The 21,687-nt window shown below is 40.0% G+C and overlaps 1 protein-coding gene across 1 annotated transcript in view; it reads right to left on the bottom strand.

Moving 5' to 3' along the window:
* Positions 1 to 2,282: 2,282 nt before the first annotated feature.
* jade2 (jade family PHD finger 2) overlaps positions 2,283 to 21,687 on the bottom strand; it is a 212,607-nt gene continuing 193,202 nt past the window's right edge. The window contains exons 13-14 of the mRNA XM_059351498.1: positions 19,442 to 19,587; positions 2,283 to 16,316 (exon numbers count right to left, since the gene is read on the bottom strand). Coding sequence (XP_059207481.1) covers positions 15,537 to 16,316; positions 19,442 to 19,587 — 926 coding nt within the window. The 3' untranslated portion in view covers positions 2,283 to 15,536. The remainder of the gene's footprint in view (positions 16,317 to 19,441; positions 19,588 to 21,687) is intronic.

A 21,687-nucleotide genomic window follows, 5' to 3' on the forward strand; every position in this document is an offset into this window, starting at 1 on the left:
CATTCTTGTTGTGAAGCCACTCCAGCATTGATTTGGCAGCATGTTTGAGTCCTGTTGGAGGAGAAATTTGTTGGCCCTGCTCTCAGGCCTTTGGCACTCAGAAACTTGCTCTCCACGAGAATCTCCTGTGTTTGGATCCCTGCATTGTTCCTCTGGACCTCTGGCAAAGTATCCCTGTCCTCTCTGGCCAAGTCTGAAGCTCCACCATCGTCCTTCGAGGTATGGATGGTGTTAGAGGGTTGATAAGCTGTGCCCAGCTCCAGCAGACACTTTGCGTCAGCTGAAGCGTTTTGAATCTTGTTTCATCAGACCACAGAATCTTTTGCATCATGCTCACTCTTTCACACATCTTTTGACAAACTCCAGGCTGCTGCCATGTGTTGAGGCTGATTTCTGAATTCATTTGAAGGCCTGTGCTGACAGTTTCTGCTCTGGCAAGTTATTCTATCATGATTGAAGAACACTGGAGTTTGTCTTGAGGTTCTTGGCCAGATTCCTGGTCAGTCTTTCTTGGCAGGTTGCTTTGTTTGGTCAAAATTCAGCTCTAGGAGGAACCCTGGTTATATAATTTATCTTACTCCAGGTCCTAATTGTGGGGTCTGCTGTTGACCCCCCAAAACTCTTAAAAATGGGGACTTTTTCTATAGTTTAATTCTCTTTCTCAGACCTGAGTCATGGTGAAGTCTCAGTAGAGTAATCATTAACCATATTTTAATTAATATATTCTGGGAAATTGTGACAGGGGATTTTCCACTAGTTTCTTGTTATAGACCTACATGTGCATCTCAGTTCATTAGAATATGATGGAAAGGTCCATTTCCAGTAGTTCAAGTCAAATAGTCCCAACCAAGTATTGAGTGCTTATAGATGGACATACTTTTCAGAGGCCAACTTTTCCATGTTAAACATCATTTTTAAAATTGGTTTTTGAGCCACTGAGTTTTAGATCTTCATTAAATGTAAGCCATAATCATTATAATTAGAATAAATAAATAAAGACATGAAATGTTTCATTCTGTGTGTAATGGATCTATATAATGTATCATTTCCACTTTTTTAATTTAATTACTGACATAAATAAACTTTCTTTGATATTCTAATTTATTGAGATGCACCTGTACATGACAATTTAATTAATCGAGAAACAATGTGATGATTAATTGATAATGAAAAAAGTTTGTTTTCGAGGCTACTTAAAAAATGTTTTCCAGTGTATGTGTGGACTAGGCCTTTCTGTCTTTCTATATCAGTAAAAAAAGATCATTGAGGGCTCAGTTTGTGTGCTGAACAGAGGGACAGAGAGCTTCGTGTACACAGAAAGCACTGCTTTATTGACTGCACTGGACTGGACTGGATTGGTCTGGACTGGATCAGATGGTACTGGGACTCCATCAGATGAGGGTGGGAGTTGAGGGGGGCGGGATAGAGTTGGGGGAGGGAGGGGCCAGACAGGTTGGAGGTGAGGTGGAGAGGGAGGGTGGGTTATAGTGGGATGCAGCCATCAGTAAGGCAACACAAACAGCATGCAGATACAGTCACAGGAAACATCGTCATCATCATCATATTGCTTTTCAAAGTCTCGCTTAAAACATCGAAATTGTACAAAAAGGAAGAAAATAGGTTTTTCGCACTAATGAAAAATACATTTTTTGATTTTTCCCTCCTACAAAGAAGATTCTAATACAAGAAAATAAATATAGCAAAAAAAGCCAAAAAATAATTTAAAATAGCTCTTCTTTTTCATATATGTTCAATAGTTCTCTTTGCTATTAACAAATGGCACAACATTCTTTGAAACAAAGAATACAGAAGGATAAACTCCTGCAACATTCATATTATTGTATTGAAGAACCGATGCAGAGTGGAGGAGAAACTGGACACTACAGCAGAGATTTTAACACCTGTATAAGGACAAATAAGACAGGAGGAGGAGAAAAAGCCTGTGTCCAGCTTTGCTTTGATTGGATTATGCTGATTGGTATTCAGATAGTGCCTAAATATGAATAATATGATGCAAAACAATCTCATGTTGCAGAATGATACCCAATAATATTTAAAAAATGTCACGAGAGAGCAGAGAGAAGGGAGAGAAATTGTTCAAACAATACCATAATCCACTGACCTCATGTCAACAAATGAGGATGTATTGTGTGCTAAAAATAACTAACGTTTACGTAAAAACTGAATATTCATAAGTGCTGAGGAGAAGTTGCTGCACCCAAAAAACTCCACTGAATTCTTGTTTTATATTGTTTTAAACCTGAGGGAGAAAGCTTTGTGCATCACAGGTCAGGAGAGGAGAGCAAGATTTTTTTTTTTGTTATTAATGAGAGTCAGAAACTGCCTGCTCTGCAGAGAGTTGGGATGCTTAGAAAAGAAGGGGAGGAGAAAGTAAGTAAAAGTAGAGAAAGAATTGAAGTGGAGCTGAGAGTGAGACAAAAACAGGCAAACACAAGCAGGACAGTTAAAGACTTACTATAAATGACAGAAATGTTCAACCACACTATCTCTGTCTGTTTTGGCTCTTTATCCACATTAAGCTGGCATTTTCAAAATCAAAAAATGAAGCTTTTTGACAGCTGTCACCAGAGTCGATGCATGCCAGCCTGGCTTCATACTGTAGATGATAAAAATGTAACTTTAAGAAAACCATGACGTAACTGAGGACAGGGGTTGAGTGGCAGTTAGGACTTTCTGTTGCCTCTAACCCTCTCTGTGATCACTTGTTTCTGATGTGAACACATGTGACCGCACAATAAACATGATGTCATCAAGCTTTATGTGCAAACGTACAGTCATGGAATTATTAGACAAAATTATTAATATTAAACAATTATTGTTTATTAAACAAAATTATTAGACCATTGTTTTCTTCAATTTCTTGTTCATTTTAATACCTGGTACAACTAAAGGTACATTTTTTTGGACAAATATAATGATACCAAAAATAGCTCTTGAATTAAACTCTTATGAGCTATTTCTGTTGTTATTGTTATATTTGTCCAAACAAGTTGTACCAGGCATTAAAATGAACAAATGCAATGAAGAAAACAAGGGTGGTCTAATAACTTTTTGTATGACTGTATGTGACTTTCAGCTGCCTATAATATGGATTATTTAGACTTCAGATTGAATCATATTGAACACAAGGACGTATCGCATAGTGTAATGATGTCATTAGGGTTGTAGCGTTATACCGGTAACCATACTGTGTATGTTTGCTTATATGAAAGTAATGTCTTATTTACTTTATTTATAAATGGGGGAATTCCCTACTTCCCTTCTTCCATAAAAACGGTTTCAAGTTTTAATTATAATGAAGTATTTGTTTAAAAAAAAAAAAAAAAAGCCTTTTGTTTTTATCCTTTTAAGGGTCACTGCAAACGGGGATGCATGCGCGTATACGGTCGCAGCTATTGTGCTTATTAAGAAACTTGCAACTGAGTTTGTGTTAAATGAGAGCAATTTAGCTGAGAATTTAGCTGCATTAAGCCCAGAATAGGTGGTCACAGAGAGGAAGGGACACATTAACTAGCAGAGTGACCAGACTGTGAAGTACTTTTGTTACATTTTTTGTACATTACTTACATTTTTTGTTGTTATCCTCCTGTTCAGGTTTGGCAGAAAATTATAGCCTAAAAGGTTAAAATTTAGCCAGTTTAGTGTGGATGTAGCCTAATAGGGAGAGAGTTCAGTTCAGTTCTCTCCAGATGAGGAAGAAAAGTAGGTGAGAACAAAGGGAGACTAGATGTTCTCATGGGGAGAACAGCTGACCTGTTGGACAGTTTTAAGTCCATTTGGTATCCTTCTCACCATGCACACACACAAAACAAGCACACAGACTGCATTATCAAAATAACACGCATACAGAGGGACTGCACTTTCCCTAATTTATGTAATCAAAACACATTTTCCTTCCCTGCATGTATCAAAGATCAGGCAGCGGAGGCAAATAAATACATATTTGCCTCAGAGGAAGAAGATAAACATTTGTGTGTGTGAAAGAGAAGAAAGTCAGATAACAAAATCAAAGAAATCAGGAGAAAGAAAAATAAAGCAGAGATAGACATAGCGGTGAAATTACGAGCAGTAGAAAGAGCAGAGACAGAAATACAGTACAGAGGGCCTCTTAACAAATCAAGCATCTTAAATCCAGATTGGGTCTACATGTGATTTATCCAGATTACATTTACACCTGGAAGTCAAGTGTCTCCCATGCCTGCGCTAAAATCACTCTTGTCCCCATAAATCAGATTCCCACCAATGTTTTGGTGAGCTGAACTTAAATTTAGCAGTAGGAGACTTTAGCCAAATGGCTCTTCAGCGTGTCTTGGTTGCAATAACACCCCAAATTTGTCTGCAGTGATATATGTGTGAGCAGAACATGAACCTTCCAGGAGCCCAACAGTAAAACCAGATGTAAAGGGAGGCTGCATAAATTGTTGAGATTGTGAGGGAGGAACCATAAAAGACATGTTTTCATCCAAGTTAAATTGCCAAAAAGAAGGAATGAATTACTGGTATTAACTGTTGATGAATGTTGGCCAAATGTCTAAATAATTATAAAGGGTGATTACGGACAGATAAGTTGTATTGAAATTCATAGAAAAGCTAGTATTAAAAATGTTTACCTGGCTGGTAGTGACATTAAAAGAATAAAGATGGTGGTTTATATCTTTTTGTCAACACATTATATTCAGTTGAAAAGTCCAAAACCAACAACACTCATCACTACCCTACAAGTTAGTCAGAACCAGCAAGCCACGTCACGACAGTCGCGTAAACTGTGTCAGGTGTGCATGAGGTGTAACTATTCACATCACAGTAATCATCTGAAAAAACAAACATTTGAATTGCATCAATAGAGTGCCCAGCACTTATCCAAAGCATGTCTGTTTCTACTGAATACGGAAACATTTAAAAAGAGCTCACAAATATATAGTTTAGTACTTTGTTTTCTAAAACAGCTGGGTACTGTAGTTTTTAATAAGCCTTACTCAAAAAAGAGTAATTAGTGCATTTGTAGGGGACTATTTTCAGCTGTGGATTAATACACATTTGGTGCACTAGCAGCATACTATATCTGGGATTAAGGTAATGGTAGAATATGTTACTTTTATGCATTAAAATGTCTAAAAACAACTAGACATACATTTTGTTGAGTTGTGTACTTGCACTAACCCGAATGTTTCCAACTACTGCTTCTATAGCCAGTTTTAAGCAACATTTTTATGATGCAGCTTTTAGATCCTGCTTGTCTTAACTATATGCTTTCAGCGAATGGACTTTAGTCATCGGATGTCTAGATCTTAAGATGAGCAAACGTTAGCTGCGGCTCAGTTTGCAGCCCCTCTGCAGATAAGGCAGAGGAGACCTCTACACATAATTCGGCTCCCGGTAAAAATCTCCTAATCAATGAACCCTTGCTGGGAGAGGCTTACTGCAATGATGACAATGGTGGTAAATATAACAACTCCCATGATTCCATGGTACTACATGACAACACTTAACTCAGTCCTTTAAAACTGTTTTGATTGAGAGACCCTGAGCGGCAGAAAATGTCATTTTCTGCATTTAAACTACATTGTGTGATCATGGTAATGAAGGAACGTCAAATAGTGACAGCGTTGTGTCTCACTGATGTGTTTTAATAGTTTTTGGACAAGAGTGGAGGTCTATGGAACAGAGGAGTAAGGTATTTCAGGATTTTGACAAAACTTGGTCCTACTTTTGTTGGTTTTGTTCTTTACATGAGATTTGTTGACCGTAAATTAAGGAATATCACCAGCCTTATCTTTGTAAAACGTATTATCTTTGTTGGGTGATGTTGGCTAAAATTACATTATAACAAAATGCATTAACTACCCACAAATAAGAGGGTAATTGAAATTGAAAGTCACAGTCGATATCAGAATACAAAACTGAATTGTTTTCCAGTCCGGTCATGGCATTTAATGGGAAATTTCATCGGTTTCCGTTCTGCTTTCCTGATTCAATTGTTACAGTTTGTAAAGGAAATACTTGAATGGAGACCTGGCTGTATGTAGAGAGAGAGAGACAGAACAGAGAAAGAACAGAGGGAAAAGGAGAGAGACAGAGATGAAGAGGCAGGAGGGCAAGAAGAAGGGAAGGGCCTGGTGTTGTTTATATTAGCTGCTTGTTAACTTGACTGTGTGGACAGGCTGCAAACAGAACGCAGGGGAAAGAACAAGTTGTTCTCTTTCTCTGTCTGCTTCTCTGGCTCCGGTTCAGTAAATGTCTCCCTCCTCTCCTCTCTTTCTGTCTATCCATCTCTCCCTTTCCCTTGCTCTCTCTCTCTCTCTCTCTCCTTCTTTCTCCAGGCCAGAGCAAAGCAGAGTGCAACGTTTTCCTCTCCTCACACGTACTTCCACAACACGTGCCTGTCATTATTTGTCCTTAAAGCTACAGACACCCTTTTTCTTCTTTTACATTTTTTTCTTTTTTTGATCGTCCATGCCTCAAAAGCGATTAGAAAAGAGCCACGTGCCGGCCACAGAGGCTGATCACCGGACAGGACAGGACAGGAGAGGAGAGGAGAGGAGAGGAGAGGAGAGGAGAGGAGAGGAGAGGAGAGGAGAGGAGAGGAGAGGAGAGGAGAGGAGAGGAGAGGAGAGGAGAAGAGAGGAGGAGTTGTGGGCAGGAGGAGGACATGACAGGAGGGGTGTTTTTAGGGGGCTTTGCTGGTGGTGGGAGGAGGAAACGTGAGGAAGATGTTGGATGGCGGAGACAGAGTAAGGTGCGCAGTTTGTGCAGAATGGAGCTTTAGTTAGAAAAGACATTTCTCGGAGCTGCTCTGGAGGCAGACATTGTGTTGAACCTTAGTGGGTGGAGCCAAAGTCTGTTTGTGGCTAAGTGATGTTGGACTGAAGCCCACTGAAAAGGCAAAGAGTGAAATACAGGAGAGAAGCTATTAGGACGTGTCAGGCATCTTTAACGTGAAAACACACATTTGGAGCATCATTACAAAAAACTAAGTCTGAAATCCTATCTTAGCTCAATCTAGGATGACATATAGGTTTTTTTAATATTACAGAAACATGTTTCCTGACTGCACTTAGAAAGAAAACCTCTTATCTTAGGACTCCTACTTGGGAAATCTCCAGAACGGTTCTGTAACGGTTAAATCTTAAGTAAGGATGGCATAGACTGACCCAAATTCCAAATAACTGCCAAAATTGCAGCAATGTTGTTAGGTCTGTATGGCAATGATAATAGAGATGGGGAAAAACACCGAAATGTGATGATTGAAAGCCTACTCAAACCGTAAGATAAGTTTAAGAATTTCTTTCTTATTATTTTATTTATCTTGATACTGTGTGCTATGTCCAGCTGTGGAGAAGCCTACAAGAAGACATGGGGCTCTGCTAGTGCTTGTAAAGATCACAAATGCACTTCGGACAGTGTAACAACCTCAAAGAGGTCACCCAAGCTATCTGTACTTAGGAGTCGCAAAATATACATTTCCACAAGGAGAAAAGCTATTACATTTAAGGAGAGCGGGATCATGGGAACGATTGGGTAACCGCTGATATTATGGCTTGTCCATCTTGAGTAACCTACAGGTACATTCTAACCAAAGATACAGGCAGTCTCATGTGCATACTAAACTTGTATGACATGACAGCATGGCAGGACGGTTGACTGGAGAATCAAATTTACTGTTATAGTTAGGATTTCTTAAGAGAAGATAGGAGTTCTGAGATAGGATAAGACACAGCCATTAGTTTAGGAATTGCTTCTGTAATATGAAAAAAAGAAAATTCATCATTACAGTTGTTTATCCAAACAAAAAAAGGAAAGTATTCACTGGTTCCAGCCTCTAAAATGTAAAAATGTGCTGTTTTCGGTGCTTTGCATGAATCTAAAGTGAGTATCTTTTGAACTCTTGGTTGAACAAAACAAGTTGTTTGAAGGAGCTTCTGTGGGCTCTCGAAACTGTTTTTCCATTTTCACTATTTTTTCGACATTTCTTTAACCAAAGAACTAATCAAAATAATAATAACAACAACAAGGAACACTCAAACACACAAATGTCTTGGCATTTAAAATATTTTGGAGGCAATAATAAAAAAAATGGTGCATTTGGCTGTTTTTTAAAGAATGTGAAATCAACCCAAATTAGAATGCATAATTAATCACCATCTTGAACCAATAAGTCGTATTTAAAAGGCATTCTACCACATGCAATAGTAACTATTGTCCCCACCATTGTTGTACAATAAGGGCATAAAAGCCCCCTGATTACTATTGTGTATGACAAAGAGCTGCATTAAAGTCTCACATTTGAGAAGCTGAAATCAGAAACTACCCCCCCGTCTGAAATGCTTATTTCATCATCAAAATGGTTGCAAATTCATGTTCTGACAATGACAATTGATTTGAATTTGTCATTCTACCCCAATCCCGAAAACGTTTGCTTTGTCTAAAACAGAATTTGATCATTTGCTAATACTTTGTGACATATATTAGACATTATATTCAATCTGACAACCTTTTGGTTTTTTTTGCAGCTAATTTACACTTTACACAGTGTCCCAACTTTTTTGGAATCAGGGTTGTAAGTAGACATAGCCCAGTAATAGCTTTCTCTCCCATATTTCTCATATATGGTAATGGACCTAGTTTAGTCAGTTCGCCTTACTGACCTCCCATGTTCAAAGCGACTGTTCTTGTCTGTATTGATCCTGGTATGCTTATTAGCTGCCCTGCAATATCATGAATGAATGAGAAAAGTCCATCTGATTCAAATCTTTGACTCCACCAATTCAAGGCTTAACTTGACAATTGAGCTTGTTTCTGCCTCCACAGCAGCTCAGTCTGTATGACTAAACCTCCAATCTGTGCAGTGTGTCTGGGTTGTGGATGTTGAGACCTTGAAGCCATAACTTTGCTGTAACAGAGAGGAGAGCAAAGCGCCAGTAAAAACAGAGTAAGCAGATAATGAGTCAGCTTTCTAATTTGATACGAGCCACGGCGGCCAGCTAAAGCGTTACAAAAGGAAAAAAAAAAAAACAGCTTCCAAAGGCTTTTTCAAAACACGGAAAATGAAAATGTCTCTAGTAGTAGTAGTTGAACAGTATTATACATTATTGTAAATGTGTATAAACCCCAGTAGTAGGTAGGTGGGTGTGTGGTTTGTAAGGCTGGCGTAGGACAATAAAGCAAGGACTGGACAATTGTATCAGAAACAGGAAGCACTAAGCGGACAATGGGTTAGTCTGCATTTCCAAATTAATTAACAGTGACAGTCTCTTGTCAGTTTGATCCATTTTAAAGACCAGAATGCTCACTATGTGGAGAAACAATGCGCTGAGGCATCGCATGAAATTTATCACCACTAAAGAATCTAAAGCACTTGTCAATCCTGGCTTTACTGACCTGAGGACAGCCCCAAACCACTTTCTTATTGGATGAAGGAGCAACCACAGAGAAGGAAAAACATCCTATGAACAGCATCTGGGTGCCCTTCTGGCTCCTCAAAACCACCTCAGGGCCACGATCAGTTTTTGTGTAAAAATTGTTGAAATTACATTTTCCATTCAGTAGATGCAACATTTAGAATTTAAGAGCTTTCCTACCATTTTCCAGAAACAGGTGGTTTTGTTGTTGGTTGTACTAGGGATGCACCGATACTGATGTTTAAAATGACAAATTGGCCAATAACCGATGCCAATGTTTTTGTTTTTGGTGCTATTTATTCCCCCCCTTTGTGCGAGGGACACAAAAAAATCTTCATTATAAAAAATAACTGAACTTTTTCAAAGTTATTCAGCATTTCATTACATTATATTATCTTTGAATGAGCACAATGAACAATTAATTCATACAAATGTATTAAACAACCCTCAATATGACTTTCTTTCATATAAAATTTTTTTTTTTGAAAAATAACAGGTTCAAAGCCCATTTAGCTGCTATACAATTACCTACTCAATCTGTACTTGCATAGCCCACCAAAAACATAAAAGAAAAAAAATATATAAATTAAATGTAAAAGCGATTAAAAACATAATTTGGGGTATTTTTTTATCAATGGTGTTTTTCATACGGAATACAAATTACGTATTGTCGCTGAGATGTCTCTGAGACAAGGAGGACACCAGGGGATGCACTGCTCCACTCAGCTGGCTGCTTGATGGTCGTACCCATTAAATAAAGTAAGAGACGTACCCAATCGGGTAAAGCACCTGATTAGACAAATGGGCTGCTAGTTGTGTGGTACCAGGTACCTACTCTCCATTTCAAGCAGGAAACAACATGATAGCCTCTTTTATTCAATCTGCATAAATCCGCAATGCCCCTCCAAACTCGCCAGGACACTTCCACCATGCACTGCTTAACTGCTTCTGCTCTCCATAAGAAATGAGTAGAAAGCGTTGAGATGCCCTTTGTCGCTGGCTCTAGTGGAAATGTTACATAATACGCATATGCAGACATTTTCTTTCACTTTTATTTGTTAACATGGAACCCCTTGCCATGCGGCTGCACGAGCAGCATATGCTAACTGCTGTTGGTCAAGTTGGACCGCAAATATCCAGCGCAAAACTGATTCCACTGCCATCAGTGAATGTCATTCAATTTGCCAAAACAGCGATGGCAGTCAACAAGGCGAGTATCGATACCAGTGGTCGAACAATGAATCAGTGCATCCCTAGTTTCACCAGCGTTTTGTTAGTGGATGGTCCCAACTAATGAAAAGCTTTAAACATGATCTTTGCTCAGCTGAGGAAGTTCTGAGGAACCCAGCCCTGCTAGTGCAGTGATGTCTTTCCAAAGAGTTTTACAATGGTGTCGGTACAGTAGACAACAAGCTGTGTGAATCACAGGCGAGGTTCCAATTGCCTGCAGCAATCAGTGCTGGCCTTTAACCAGCTTTTCAGCAGAAGGCTAGGTGGAGTGCATCACTCTGTGTAGGTGTGTTTCTGACCTGCCATTACATGCACAATGCCCACCAGCTTATTTCTGTGGTGTAGCATCCATGCCAACTCCTGGAGGGAAGAGGGTTCTGCCCTCACTCATGCACCAGCTCACCATTTAGAAAACTATAGTTTTATATTTATCTATGATGCATAATGTGTTAACCATGCACTCTAAATGGTCAGCTTGCACAGAAGAACATAACCTAATATTCCAGCAGATCTTCCGCTGATACCGACACTGATGCTTCACTCAGGCTGAAAATTTAAACACCATGACTGATTTTGCAGATTAAACCAAGAAAAGACATGGAAAACCTAATTTGGATATCCGACCTGACAGGGTTGCAAAATTCAAAGATCATCAGAGCACATTTCGGGCTGCGAGCCAACACCCACACCAGCGTACCACACAGAGGACAGTGATGCTTTTGAAGTTGTATTTTACTGGATATTGATAAAAAGAACCTGCAAAAGACTCCGGTCTACAGTATCTACGAAGCGGAAGGAGATGGCATTGAAGCCACACTGTAAATATAGAATAATAACCAGTTTGTGTTGCCAAGGCTGCACAGTATGTAGGATAAAAAAAAAATCAAAGCTGCAATTTGCCTTACAAGGTATTTCGGAGTTCTTGGGTTCAAATCTGACTTACAAACAGGAGCGAATCTTTAGAAACAACAAGTCTAAGTCACCTAACCACCTCCACAACTTCTGTAGAGGAAACTCAGCCAAAAACATTTTTTTTTTCCCTGTCAGCACTGTGCAGCCTTAGCATATGCTACTACATGTCAAGGCCGTACATGTGAGGCCTTGTCTAATACCACTGTCTACAAAGTCAGTCTACTCTGAACATTGAATATTGAAACCAAGATTACATGTTTCTGTCTTAGCAACCGATGAATGGTAACAACCACCCGGTGGAGGATTTTGTGGGCCGTAATGACCATACGTCACCACATCCTCGCTTCAAAACACAAGATTTGTTGCGGTTATTGTTGTCGTGTGTGTTGTTGTGGTCAGTTTCCATGGGGGGTTCTAATAACGGTAGCCATCGTAGCAGTCCAAAATCCTCCACCTGTTCTGTATCTATGCCTTTTTTTTTATAAATACAGCAACTGTTTTAGACAAAATTCTTTCAAAAGATTTTTTTCTAGCCTCAAAAAGAGATGAGTGTGGAGGACTAACGATCTTCTACGATGGCTACATCTGAAGGACAAAGGAGACAGAGACGCTACGCTGTCGCCAGTAATAATACTCTCCTGCTGATAGGGGGCATTTCACTCTGAGTAAGCTCATACTTCCTGATGTAGTCAGGACCACATATACATAAAAAACTAGTCATCTTGTACATTATAACCCTGTTATACCAGCTCTAGTATGTGTGGGTGTGTGTGTGAGTGTGTGTGTGTGTGAGCTGTATGTTCAGTTCAGCAGCATTTGGCTTTTTTTCTGAAGGGGGTTAATATGCATGAGTCTGCATTTAAGAACCATCGCCAGCCCGTTGTGGGAGAATCCAGGCTGGGTTTATTTGTGGTGGCGGTGTAGTAGAATTAACAGCGCCGTGTGTGAGCTGACGCCGTTTCTGATCAAACCCTATCAAGCTGGGTCGAACCAGGCTGAGATAAAACCGAGCTGACCTGGGCAGCGCTGGAAGAGTTGTTTGACATCCTTATCTAACATTCTTTATCTTGAAAACCAGAGACGGAACAGGTGTATTTGTGTAGATAAGATGTAAATATGCTGCCTTGATACACAGATCTGTTCTTTGGCGTGGTCACTTCAGAAGACACGTTAGAAGCTGTCCATACAGAAAAAAAAACATAGGAAGTAGATTGGACCTGCACCTCTATTTAAGTGTCTGTTCATCAGGCCTGGGTCAAGCAGCCCTTAAAATCACTTGTGATGCTTAATGTCACCCATTGGAACCAGATGGGTGCGATCTTAGCTGCAAGAGAGCTGAAAAAAAGAAAGAAAGTCCCTTCTTGTAGTTGACCACAGAACTAATATTATCTGGCTGGTCCCACGCATCTGGTCACTCAAACAAGTTCAAATAAACATGAATTATTGGTTGAGCCTATTGAACCCAGGGCTGATGGTCATACTGAGAGAAGGAGCATGCTCAGTAGTAGTCGTGTAGGAGTTCAAACAGTGAAGCTTGCCAAATAAGGTTTTCTCGACATACACACATCACTTTATATATATATATATATATACTGTATACGATATAAAATATGTATATATATATGTATGTATGTGTATATATATGCATTTCTGTCTTGCGTTGCTTTTTTGATACATTTCTAAACCTTTAATTCTTTTTTTTTTAAAGTTTTTCTTAACCCCTGAGAATACCATGGACTGCTTTAAGTACAAAATACAACTCTCTGAGAGAACAACAAAAAGTTTTTTTTTTAAAACAAATTTACAAACAACTCAATTCAAGAACTTAAGAGCGCAGGCCTCTGAAGCTGATTATTACATTGTCATCATTCATCTAACAGGAGAGCAGGTGCAGCAGAGCCATCAGGAACAAGAGCTTGGCCATGTCAAACTTCAGTGGGAGACATGTTGGTGCCACAAACCCGCTCAGTGCTTAGCTGAATAAATCAGTGTTATGCATCTAAATACATCAATATCTTAAATTGCATTGATTCACACTGCCGATATAAGGTGTGAATAACTTGTTTCTCTTGGTGCCTGTTGACTGAAAACTGCACTGTACACTATGAAACCTCTATTCTTTCTCCATATTTGTCTCATCCATTCACCAAATTAGGTCTAGAGTTGCAATGATTAGTCAGCTAATCGATTAGACTATAATTAACTATGAAAACGTATTTACCCTTTAAGTAATTTCATACAAACATGGCAGAAAATGCTGTTCATTTTCTTAAATATGGAGATTTCCTGCTTTCTAGGATTTATATCATATTGATCTAAAGACATCAACTTGGACATTTTTTACTTTTGGTCTGACATTTTATAGACCAACTGATTAATTGATAAATCTATAAATGAATCTACAGATCAATCAATAATGAAAATAAGCATTATATGCAGCTGTAATGATGACAGTCTGTAGTGACAGGGACTCGTTTGTTTTTCCCCATAGTTTTGGAATATTTTTACTTGAATAATGAATCTAACAAAATTTGTTTTGCACGGGAGTCGTGGTGTTTGTCTTTTCTCCATGTGTATCTATTGTGGCGGCAGCATGGTGCTCACAGTGTAACCTGGTCAAACCTTGTTTATTGATGGCTCTGGACTGCAGTGATCTAGTTAGGGGGGGGGGGCACAGACCAGTAGGCAGCTCTTTGCACTGATAGTACGGTGTGGCTCTGCTTTGCTAACTGTTGCAGATACTTTGTTGATTAATGGCAAACGCTGCATTTACATCCTTGTTTCAGGCACTAGACAATTGTTAAGGTGACAAGGAGCCCAATCCAACGGGATTTCCTTTTGGTTTGATTGTTACAAATCCGATTGAGAAACGACTGATTGATCTACTTACTGATTGTTTGGTTGATTGATAAGGTTTGCGGGGACGGGGGGTTGAGGAAAGGCAGGGGCACAGGGCAAGCGACAGAAGGCACAGAGTTTTTATGATGATTTTTCTCTTTAAAAAAAAAGAACTCAGAATTAGGGAGAGTTTGAAAGCAGCTGACAGAAGTCAGATCAAATATTTCAACGGCCGTGATGTGAGCAAAGGGATTTGCTTATAGTAGTATGTGTGTCAGTGTGTCTGTGTGTTTGTGTCTCTGTGTGACAATCTGAATGAACACCAGGGTTGGGGTCAATCTATTTGCTATTCAAAAATGGGAAAAGCTGGAAATCTGTCTTTTTGTCTGTAATGATGAGAATGGCTTGAGTGTACATTTTGCAACATAGTCAACATGAGAATTGAACCCAACCCTGAATGAGCATCTATTATACACACAAGTGCTTACTTTACAGCTCTTATGACTAGCTAGTTGTGCTTTTCAAGGCTGAATACATGTTATTCCATGTCACCCTCTGTACATATTCAGACCAGCTCTGGTGTGAAATCGTCTTTCCACTGAACATATTCAAGAAAACAAGGACTCATTGGATGCATCTCAGGTCATAAAGACCAAGAGCGAAGCAGACCCTGAAACCAGCTTGAATAATAATAATAATAATGCCCCGAAGTGTTTGTTCCCAAGTCTGGCAGATACCACAGACATGAGGCCAGAAATGGGTACTTCAACGCCCAGAAACAAAATGAATCTGAAATATAAAACAAAACAAAAAAGACTAAAGGTAATGTTTGTTTCCTATTTGTTGAATGTATCGCATCTTGTGGTAAGCTGACGACAACCTACGATCCGGTGGAGAAGCTTTACGGTACGACAGGCAAGCAGCTACATTCAAATTCCCCCAAAAAACAAAGCAGGTGAGAGCTGAAAAGATTTCCATTGGTAAATGTGACATAGAAAGCCATCCAGCCATGTTTCGTGGACTGTATATTGGGCACAGATGGAGAAACAATTAGCCAGCGGGACTCTTGGATAACTGTGTGTATGCGTGTGTGTGTGTGTGTGTGTGTGTGTGTGTGTTGGTTTGAGTCTCAGTTCTTTAGGACGCCAGCACGCTCCTTCTCAGCAGGTCTTCGTTCCCAGAATGCAACTGAGGCAGGTGAAGTTTGCGTCCGCCAGAACGTGTGTCCGAATCACTCTGCTCGCCATCAGAGAAGTACCCGTCAGTCTCTGCAGCGTCCAGCAGGGACGTGTCCTTACCTACAAGGCCCACAGACTCCAGGCCTACCATTCCTCCACCTCCACTGATGCCCCTACCTCTGGATTTACCCTGGCGGGACAGACGGAGCCGCGGACCCCCGCCACGAACGATCGCCCCTGTGTCGGGCAGCGTGGCGCCAGGGCTCGAGGCTGGACGTGGAGATGAGCTTGCAGTGAAACCGGATGCAACACCATTCCCTGTGTAGATGCTGTCCCATGGGCCGCGGTCCTCCGAGATGTGACAGGAATCCATTTTGGAGATAGGGGGCTGCGGGGGCGGATCCCTGTGCAGGTCAGAGCTCCTTGTCTGGTGGTGATGAAGGTAGTGGTGGTGCAAGGCCTTGGAGGTGCCCCTGGACCTTTCCCCTTTCCGACCAACATTGATGGGCTTTTCCTCCACCTCGCTTGCTGAGAGGCTCTTTGCAGTGGAAGGGCTGCAGGCGGCGGAGGCGGCTGCTGCAGACAGGAGCGTCTGGGGCAGTGTGGGGGTGGTGGATTGTCCACGAGCACGGGGCTTGTTGCCCCCTCGCGGTTTGCGGCCCAGCTGGGGTGTTTTCCAGGTGGACTGCATGGAGTTCTCCATCATAAGGTTCAGCAGGCTCTCCTCGCCTTGCAGGAGCTGAATGACAAGAGAAGAAGAGAGGAGGTAAGAGAAAGAAAGACAGGAATTGGAGATGAAAGAGGAGATGAGAGGGTGACAATTAAAAGGAGAGCCCATGAGAACAAATCAGAAGAGAAGAAAAAAGAACTGAATCAGCTCACATTTAAAGGCAGACTCCATCTGCTTTCTGGGTCTTTGGCTTGGACGCGCCCAATCGGCCTTTAAGGTAATCAATAAGATTATGAATGATGCTAATGCTAGCACTAACTGAGGCAACTTTTGTAAATGACGGCACAGAATGTACTGCTGTGGATGCCATGTTATTTTGGACACTCTCAAGGTCACACAATAACAAACTAACCGAACGAGGCAGCAAGGTGAAATTGTTGTTTTTGTCAATGCAGTCTGGTGGCTTTGAACAAAGCTAAGATCAGTTCTCTATCGAAAAGAGCTGTCTGATGGCAAGGTAAAGCAGTGAAATATTCTCAAATATACCGTGCACTTCAGCTGATATTGTGGTTTCTTATAGATGGTATGTTTTTCAGCTGGCTATAATAGGTTTTGCTGCGGCCCCCATCCACAGCAGTACATACTGCTCTCTGCAAAACCACTGGACTTCATTGGCACAAAACAGTAATTTTACCTTGGGAAAAATGGGACTTTCTGATCTGTTAGTTATTGTGACTTCAGTCTTGGACATGAACAAACATGTTTTCCAAAGCACTACTTTGCTTCCGTGCTGATACTCTGCTCCTCCAACCTGGGAGCATACTAACAGCTGTTGGTAACACACACTGGCTATGGATAATAATATATATGTAGCAACATCATCACCCAGTAACCTATGTTGAGTCACATTGGAAAAAAGCTTCTATAGGGGCTTGGAAATGTAGCGATTTGACACTAAAACATCCAAACTTCAACCAAAATGTTAACGTTTGGATAAGAATAAATAAGAAACATGTCTGGAAGCTTCAGAAATAAAAATTAAAAAAAATCCGAAAAATACAAAAGAATGTTATAAAGCTGCAACAAATGTATGTTTTAAACAAAATTTATGATGTATCGTGTTTACTGATCAACTAATTTGCCTGTTGCTTGGGTTTCCGGTTTGGAAACCTCACATTCTTGCTTGTAATATTTTGGAACAAAAACTCCCCACCCACCACCACCTACCCACACTTCTAACAGCTCAACAGCAAAGGATGTTAGCAACTGATTTCATAAGACATTTTGTTGTCAAGCAAAAAAATCAAATGACAAAGCTGTCGCCCTCTAACAGCATTTTACATTGTACTGTTTAATCTCTTTGTTAAAAGTGTCTAAATCGTATTTTATTATTAATGTCAGGCCGCCACAGGCCACTGTAAAATGGGTGTGTTCGATAAAAGTCAATCATTACTTCATGTCCTTTTAAACATTCTGTTTATTTTTTCAGCCTTTTTATCTTGAGGATATCAGGTTTTCATATTCTCTCATACATCTCATTCTGTTTTATTGAATAATGACTGCGTTCCTGTTTTGTTTGCTTTGTCCCTGAACACATCCCGAACAATGGAGTTATATCATGCATTCTAGTTGGAGCCCCCTGCCAATCAATACACAAACAGAGCACATTCCTGAGGAGAACAGCAGGTCAGGCACAGTGCAGCTCCGCTCTGACCATCAGCTCTCTCATCGAACTGATCAACCCACAACTAGAAGCGAGCAAAACTTACACGACTCGAAGCTCCTCTCATATAAAGGTCCATAGTGGAAATCTTTCGAAAGTGTATGAATGTGGTTTAAAGTTTGGAGGCTGAACTCTTTTCTGTAAGTTTTTGACATTTGACCAAAGAAGAGAACTTTATGTGGAAGATTATTCGTTTGGGAAACTTAATAATGTACTACAATAAAAAGCAAAGTGCTATTCTCCCTCTCCAGAGTCGCTGTAATAGTTCATAACATCCAGGTTTTAAAAAACAACATTGCTAAGGGCTCAAGTAGAGTTATTCCAAAGTCATCCGAAATCACAAATGGTCCACAAAGGGCTTTCTAAATGTGCTATTAGAGCAGCAGGAGGGAGCAACTGTGGTCAAAACACTCACATACAACTCTGATTTTATAGCTTTCTAAACTTAAACACCTTAACACAACTGTGCTGGCTGTTGGTATTAACCAATACCCTGCCGATATTACAGTATATATTTAAGTGATCGTCTACAAATCAAAACCAACAGTTCGTTAGTCCATCTCTCAATACTTACTAACTGGTCTGTAGCACTATTAATTCCTTACTAAAGACATACATCTTTAAAAATATATAGACTAATAATTCCCAGGCACTATAGCTTTAAGCAATCACTCAGGAGGACAGGAGTAAATAGTTGGGGAATATCTACAGACACAAAAATAACCTACAGTGCCCATGTCTATCACAATGAAGGAAACAATAGCAATATCCTTGTTGGTGAACATGGAAGTTTATGCTGAATTGCAGTGCAACATGCAAAAAATGAATTATCTGTTTGTTATGTTATTCCGTACAGCAGGCAGTATGAGCTACTACCATGCATTGAGTTTGTTCTAAATAGTTTGCAAAGATGTCCCGCCTACACAATTTTCTGCCTTTTGGGACATCAGTTTAGCCTGGATTTTGGCCCTTTGGCGTCAATTCCTCTTCCCTGACTACCTGAAGATTAACTTTTTGATAAGAAGTCTATGTAACTTTGGATGTTTGTCTCTATCACGTCTGTTGGCAGGATAGTTTCTTATTTGGCACCTGGCACTAGTTTTATCACCCAGAGAAGTGGACTGGGACTCGGTTCAAGAGGTGATGGACTGTTTGACACTGCTGCAGATTTCAGCCGTTTGAAATTTGCCATGTATGCTGCCGTTTACTGCCAAGAGCCAGACTGCAGCTCTACCCTATCTAATGTAATCCTCCTCCACCTTTAACTGGTCTGATCCGTGTATTGGCCCAGAAATCATGCTCAGCGTGCAGATCACTTTTTATTTTGACATTACTAAAAATGCGAAAATCCACAATGGAATTCAATCCATTTCTGCATGATGAAAGTAGCATCCACTACATTGCTTTAGTTGTAACATGCCAGTGAACTCAGAAACAGCAGAGGCATCACCCCCCGCTGCTGAGGGCCTACCTGGTCAGAGAGCAGGCTGCCGCTCTTGTCCCGATGCTGGGCACCCAGAGCCCACTGGCTCAGCATGTCATCAGCGGTGATCTGAACCGACTGGGCGAGCCAGCTGTCGAACAAAGAGTTGTCCAACGGGAAGGACTTTGACAAACCTGAGGGAAGGGACATAAGCAGGGAGAGAGGATGATGTAAGTAGGAAGAGAAAGATGATATTAAGATGGATACAGAGGTAGAGAGTGGCACAGGTAAAGTGAGGGGTAAGAATTGGTTGGAAAAAGAAAAGAAAGGGAGAGAAGCGGGAGAAAAACAAAGCAGACAGGTGAGGGGTGCTGCACATTTTTCACAAGTAAAAAATTACACAGTAAAAGTTGCGTTGGTGAGGTTAAAGAGAATCAAACCTTCATAAAGTCCCTCCCCCCTCTGTTGCTATTGCTAGCTTACCTGTCAAGCTTTCGCACCATGCACGTCAGTATAGTTTTTCAGCTTGCAGGTTCTATATGTACAGGCCTCCAGGACCTAGTTTCTGAGTTTTTTTTTTCTCAGACTTGCAATGCAAGACTTTTGTGCCAAAATTTAAATCCCACAAATCTTTGAAATACAGGGTAAGCTTCCCTCAATTTTCAGTTCAATTACATTCAATTTATATAGCCCAGAATCACAAATCACCATTTAAATGTAACACTTCAATGCTAGTAGTTAACACTGTGCATAGATGTTCCCTTAACAACTGGCAATGACACAAATTGTTCTTTCAACATGAATGTATTCACAATTTCTGAATGTTAAAGAAAAAACACTCAATTTGGACACATTTCAGTTAAGTATAAAGTTAAGTATAGTATAGTAGGCATCTATTAAAAGGAAAAGTTAAACTTCCTTCATCTAATTTTGGTGACACACAACATTTAAGGTAAGTGGAGGCTGCATCTGTGATATTTTTGTTTATGTCAATTATAGCAGCATCTCAAATATTATCAAAAATGTTATATACCAACGTCAAATTCACGTGAATCTCTCAATTAGCACCAATTCTTAATAGAAACACAGAATCTACTGTTAGTCTGTCAGAGAAAAACAACTTGACACAGTGACATTTTCAATGATAAGCTCCACATCCAAACATGCTGTTTCTGTCGCTTCATCGATAATGAAGATATAAACCCATTTTACAGCAGAAATCCTGTTTCCTGTCTCCTTTCTAACACTGTCGTATGTGTGTATGTGTGTGTGTATAATTAGGAGATTTTCATGGCTCCTTTTCTATCATTGTGGGCTGTGAAAGTGCTGCCAAAGCACTGTGTGTCTGTCTGTGGCATTTCTGTCTACACACAAACTCATACATTTACACAATGCAGTGAAGACCGTGAAGCTTAAGGAGAACAGAGAATGGGGGGCGGGATCTATTTGCTCATGCACTTCTCCTGCCCTGTTCCCACAGAAGAGGGTTTCCACATTTTGGCTATATCGCCTCACATCTTTACATTCTTTGGGGTGAGGGTTGGTTTAATGGCATAAAACTGATTCAGAATCCAGTATCAAATACACCTTTTAATGCAAGTATTTTTGCAGCCCCATCAAATGAGTTTATGTTTGGATTTTAGTCAATTTTAACAATTTTTTATATTTAAAAAAAGTTATAAATACCATTAAACCAGGTAGATTGTATGTTTGATGTTTAGCTCAAATACTACCTGAATATTTACCACATTGCTTATAGCTGGGAAGAAGAGATGGGACTACGAGGTGGTATTTGTAAAATAGCCATTTTAATTAAACCTTTAGGCTACAATGAAGGTGCCATTATAATTTTTTTCTGTGCTTTTACTTTCTTACAAAGAGGATGTTCACAGAAAATGGGATGTTAACAGCGAGACCTCCACAAATGACAGCAATTTTGGACTCTAAAAGCAGCCTATTGTCTTACTTTTATGAATAACTATCAACCCTAACATCCTGTCAAAACTCAGGACATCAAGCCTGTGGACAAAAAAACCATCAAAGCTCTTTACTCTATTGAAAAAAATCTGTATTTCTGTTTAAGAAAAGCAACTTTTAACAGTTTCAGACCAATCACACAGAACTGTGTAGGAAGGAAATGCTTGTAGTTAGTATAACAGCAGGCGAAAATGTATATGCAGCAAAATCAAAATGATCTTAGACTCCAGAGGGTCTTTTATATAGTGTACGGAAAAATAATGAAATTTAGTGTTCTTATTTAGCCAGGAACAACCATTAACCTCTGCACACAGAAC

Source organism: Centropristis striata, chromosome 15, assembly GCF_030273125.1.
Source record: "Centropristis striata isolate RG_2023a ecotype Rhode Island chromosome 15, C.striata_1.0, whole genome shotgun sequence".
Lineage (NCBI taxonomy): Eukaryota > Metazoa > Chordata > Actinopteri > Perciformes > Serranidae > Centropristis > Centropristis striata.